Source organism: Diplotaxodon limnothrissa, linkage group LG2 (genome assembly GCF_057381915.1).
Source record: "Diplotaxodon limnothrissa isolate DT_005_m linkage group LG2, D_limnothrissa_male_GT1.1, whole genome shotgun sequence".
NCBI lineage: Eukaryota > Metazoa > Chordata > Actinopteri > Cichliformes > Cichlidae > Diplotaxodon > Diplotaxodon limnothrissa.
In genome coordinates this window covers 10918522-10923888 of record NC_140597.1, presented here as the reverse complement: position 1 = coordinate 10923888, position 5367 = coordinate 10918522, and the positions used below count along the sequence as shown (strand labels likewise).

At 44.3% G+C, this 5367-nt stretch overlaps 1 protein-coding gene across 1 annotated transcript; it reads right to left on the bottom strand.

Moving 5' to 3' along the window:
* Positions 1-1501: 1501 nt before the first annotated feature.
* Positions 1502-4737, bottom strand: LOC146638247 (zinc finger CCHC domain-containing protein 12-like). The gene is made up of 2 exons (XM_085360650.1): positions 4320-4737; positions 1502-3768 (listed from the first exon to the last, which is right to left on the bottom strand). The coding sequence occupies exon 2, from the start codon at positions 3152-3154 to the stop codon at positions 1502-1504; it is 1653 nt and encodes a 550-aa protein (XP_085216776.1). The 5' UTR covers positions 3155-3768; positions 4320-4737.
* Between the last annotated feature and the right edge of the window lie 630 nt (positions 4738-5367).

Below are 5367 nucleotides of genomic sequence, written 5' to 3'. Positions count from 1 at the left end.
AGCCGCTGGAATGTGCTGGGGGCGTTTGTAATGCCTTGGGGCATTCTATTAAATTCCCAAAAGCCGATGGGACATACGAACGCCGTCTTTGGTTTGTCCAGCTCCTCCATCTCAATTTGGTAGTACCCAGATTTTAAATCCAGGACAGAGAACCATTGCGACCCGATCAAGGTGGAAAACGTTTCCTCCAAATTGGGGAGAGCGTAAGCATCTTTTATAGTCTGCGCGTTAAGCTTTCTGTAGTCGATACAGAGGCGGACTTCACCATTTTTCTTCCGCACGACTACAATGGGTGAAGAGAAAGGGGAGGTAGATTCCCTGATCACGCCAGCTTCTTGCAGTTCTTTGAGGTGCTTACGGACTGCCTCCAGGTCGTTCGGATGTATGGGACGCGCTCTATGCTTGAACGGTGTTTCATCTGACAATCTGATTGTGTGTTTCACTTGATCCGTCTTTCCAAAGTCAAGATCATTCTGTGCAAACACTTCGGGCATTTGGCTTAGTTTTTCGGTTATGCGCTCCTTCCATTCAGCGCTAATAGGGGAAGAGTCAAAGTTATATGTTACATTTGACTTCTGCTCAGTTCGGGATCTTGGAGTTCTCACTGAGTGTTCGTGAGATAGAACTCTTTGATATGCACTGACTTCTCCGATGACACAATTTAGAGGGATTGTCACATCATGTTCGGATTCATTGGTGAGTATAACTGGTACAAGGTAAGGTGCTCGTTCAGGTAGGTCTATGAGACAAGGTTTCACAAGGATGTCACCAGGTAAGGCTGACATTCGTGGATACTCTAACAAGACAGACTTTTCACCGTTACCGGCTGACACAGCTACAGCACCATCTAGAACAACAGTTTGGCCTGCTGGAATCAACTGTGGCTCTTTGTTGTGCATCGTCACTAAACCAAGACTACTGTCTTTGGACTGTTTGTGTCGTGACTCAAGAACTTTTAGAACTGCCCTATAGCCATATGGCAGGTTCAGCTGCAGTTCATGGCATGTGTTAGAGTACAGCTCATAAAGTACATCTAATGTGTTTGTCCCAATTAGCACTAAGGACTGAGAAGCTGTGCGCACATCGGGGACAACTAAGGCAAGTGTCGGCACTTCAGCTTCAATGCCAAGGAAGTCCTTTGGGAAAGTGACATGCAGTTCAATGTAGCCTAAGTAAGGCACAGACTGACCGTTGGCACCCTCAACTTCTAAAAGTTCAAACAATGGCTTAATCTCATGAGAGGACAAATGCTGACGATAGTAGGACTCGGGGACTGTAGTCACCTGGGAACCAGTATCTAGCAAACAACTCACTGTGTGACCATTAACTTTCACTTGTGCAGTACTCTTCGTACCAATTAGACCTTTAGGAAAGTCGAAGGAATCTGATCTTGTGTGTGACTTTAGGCTGGCACGCTTTTTAGGTGAAGCTTTTTGTTTAACCTGGGTGGGACGGGTTAACAAAGCATCAGCCTCCATTTGTCCCGCAACGGAGGCAGAATTTAGTTTAAAGAAAGCTGGTCATTCTGCCTGTCCCATATCTGCCTTCTCACTCTTAATTCCTTTCGTTTTGCAACTACAAGGGCAGGATTGGGCTCTGACTCACAAGTGGCTACTATATGTCCATCTTCCCCACAGCGGAAGCAATACCAGGGCTTGGGCCTAGTACTGCGGCGGCTGGGTGGAGGTGAGTCTTCAGGTTTGGCATGGTCAGGTTTTTTATTTTCAGGTTTCCTTGTTCGAACTGTCTTCAGTGTTGCTTGTTTCTTTGGCTTCACAACGGCAGCTAATTGGCTTTTTAGATCGGCAACTTGTTTTTTCAGCTCTTCTAGACTATCTGACTGTGCTTGGCGAACATCTGCATTTGTTTCAGTGACCGTCTGTTCATGAGACACTGCTTTTGGTTTCGTGGCGCTAAAGTGTTTCTTCATTCGCGTGTTTTTAACTTCTTGTCGGTTTTCTGCAGTACGCAGGAGAAGCAATAGCTCTGCATAAGTGGGCGGCTCCTTATGCTTTAGCTCCAATTGCAACTCCGTTAGCAAGTTATCATCCCAGCAGCCTCTGTAAAACTGTTTAAGAAGCTGCTTATTTACTTCATGTGGTTCAAGCCCACCTCTGCGCACGGTGTGATTGACTGCCACCTGCAAACGAAGCAGATAAGCAGAGGGCTTTTCACCATGATCTTGGAGGGTGTTCATGAAGCGTACAAACAGTTCCTCACCATCTTCGACGGTGCCAAAAGCTGAATCCAGAAGTTTAAGATAGTCTGCAGGAGTGGCTTCTGGCCCAAGAGGGCGGATGACATCAGAAGCGGGAGCAAGGAGACTTTCAAGAATCTTACGACTTTTTTCCAACTCTGACAAAGAAGCATCTTCCATCAACAAGTCAACATGAGAACGCCATGTTTCATAGTCAGCTTCGCTGTAAGGTCTGGGCATCTTGCCAGAGAAAGCTCTGAGTCTTAATGTAGAGTGAGCATGTGATGTCTTTTCAACACTCTTGACAACATGCTCGACTACTACTTTCTGAACCTCTGGTGGGTTGAGGTCAGTTGGACTCAACATTTGAGGTGTCAAGTTTGGTCTCATGGGGCGTTGGAATGTGCCCTGAATGGGTTCAGGAGGGTGAGGCAGTTCAGTTAAGACTGAAGGTGAGGCTCCAAGTTGTGTGGATCCTACCACAGGGCAAGTCTGATCAGCAGCATCATTTTCAGGGTTTCTCTCAGCTGTCTCAGCAGCTTCAATGGTGTTCCCTATTGTGGATAGGGCCTCCCGCAACACTTCTTCGAAATCCTTCCCACTTAACTTGGCTAAACCCTTCAGGTTGCTAATGTAAGCCTCAGTAACACTGCCCCCTACGGTCTTAGTATAGACGTCAGTTAAGGCTCGAATGCGGTAACTGACATCTGGATTGTCAGTGGACTGTAAGAGGTAAGGCAGCTTAGGTGCTAATATTTCAACGGCTGCACCGGACTCGAACTCTACAATCTGGCTTTTGTGGAATGCAGAAGAGTCATCATCGACAGCGAGTACTCTACGAATAGTACCATGTTGCTCCAGAAACTCAAATACCTCTTTGTCTTTCTCTCTATCTGTAACACCGCTAACAATAATGGCATTTGGTACTTTAACGGCATACTTCTCGACAAAATCCATTTTCACAGTATGTGAGCACTTGATCAAAGGTCAAAGAGGATTCCAATGTTGTCACACAACACTCTAGGCTCCTGGCTGGCTCGCCACTTTTACTTATGTAACACTGGTGGTGCAATACTAGACCTGTTAGTGCTACTTCTTGCCTTCTTTGCATGTAGTGCGGGCAGTATAGTTACCTTTAACCACAGTACGCGGACAGAAGGGAAATATGGACCAGATCAGACAGGTTCTAGATTCGTAGGAGCCAAGGGTGTATGACAACAGAGGACTTGTACACAGTAGGTGTAGAAAACACAATTGCATTTATTAGCAATTATTAAAGTTGTGCACATTTAACAAAAGTAGAGCGCGCTTCTTGAAAACAAAATAAAATAAACCCCACAAATGGTCGACCTAAGGATATATTGTCTTTTGTGTCTTTTTTTTAAAAGTCAATTTCAGTCTTTCAATGTTCAGTAGTCACTCAGTGTGTTTGTAACCAGTCGGGTTACAATCTACCAGTTCATCCGGCTCTTTGGGCTGGGCTCGCCATCCAGTACTGGAAAAGGGATCCTCGATTCTTCTCAGGTCCTCAAAACCAATCCAATCCAAATAAGCAAAGGAAAAAACCTGACCTGGGGACCAGGCCAGAACACAGTAGTTCAACATTTAAGCTATCATGCCTGTAACTTATTATTACTACTGGTTGCTTGTAGTGCTTCTAAATTTTCTTCAAAATATTCTATGTTGTACAACAAATTATTCTCATTTCAAAGGGAAAAAGTGCATAGGAAACACACATTTAAAACAATACAAAATAGCTCAGTAGTGCATTAGAAATACACATTGGCTTGAGACTTATCAAGTTTCAGCTAAGTAAAGTGCAGGTGAAGGCACTTAATTTCACATTGCTAATACTTAGTTGTGCAGAACTATAATTAGCACCATGAGAAAAGTGAACATGTGCTAACATAACGTCGCACAAAACCATACATTATACATCAATACCACAGTAATGTGACATAAACCTTTAAAGAACATCTCGTATGCAGTGCAGCAGACTCAGTGCTAATTGCTTTAGCCTCAGAAAAGGCACTTTCATTGCAAAATGGCTAACAAAAGTTAGCATCGGAGCTAGCGGCAAGTAGCATGCTATGCTAGCGCACGTGTACTGCCTGGGACTTACCATGCAAAGCAACAAATGCTACACGGGGCTTCACAGTGCTCACGTTGGCTCACGGCCTCTGGAATACAGTATCACTCTTATTATTCTTGCCGAAAAAAGGACTTTCTCTATCCAGCTAGCTTCTTTGCCGCACGGGTAAACTGATCTTTCACCGTCTGTGTCTCTGGCGTATCTGACTGGCACACGAAGGCACACACAGGTGTCTGAGCAGCGCACAGACTGGGGGAGGGTCAGACCGGCCAATGATTGGTCGCTCAGTGGATCTGACAAACACACTCTACAGGACTAAGTCCTGCCCCCACACCACTTATACATTACATATACATATGTACATATTAATTAAACTTCTGTTTACATGCTTTTTATCAGTATTTATTATAATTAACTTTGTTTTTATCAATATTTATTTATACTTTTAATCCCGTTTTTAACACTGGGTTACACTTACCTTCAGGGTCATACGCCACATGAAAACCAAAATAATTCCAAACGCCAGATCTGAATGAGGTTCAATTTGCCTGTTGCAAGTAGAGCTTAACTTCTGTCTCGCTAGCTTGCCCTGCGCTCTTCCTTCTGACTATGCTGTCTGTGTTGAGCGCTCAGTGGATCTGCGCTCGACAGTGCAGCCTAGGCGGAGTAGTCGAACACAGATTCACTGAGCGCTCAACACAGACAGCATCGTCAGAAGGAAAATTGATAAAATAAATTACAAATGTTGTATTGTTCGATACATATGCGTACCGAACCGAAAGCACTGTATCGAACGGTTCAATATCGATACGAATATCGTTGCACCCCTAATATTTACATTACATTTTCACAGTAAAGGCTTCCAGCTGTCAGTTTATAGGCATGCTTTTAATGTGAAAAGTGTCAGGAAGTGTTTTTTTAAATCTTTGAACTGTGAATATTTCTCTGGATGATGAAGCAGCTGCTGCATCTGATGCACGAGTCCTTTCTTTATTCTTCCAGGGAGGAAAAAAAACACAATTCATCTCTGCACATGCTCAGATCCCCTCAGGACAGCCCGGGTTATTCTGTGTGTGTG

Coding starts and splice junctions, on each gene's coding strand:
- LOC146638247 (XM_085360650.1), bottom strand. CDS start 3,154: ATGGATTTTGTCGAGAAGTATGCCGTTAAAGTACCAAATGCCATTATT.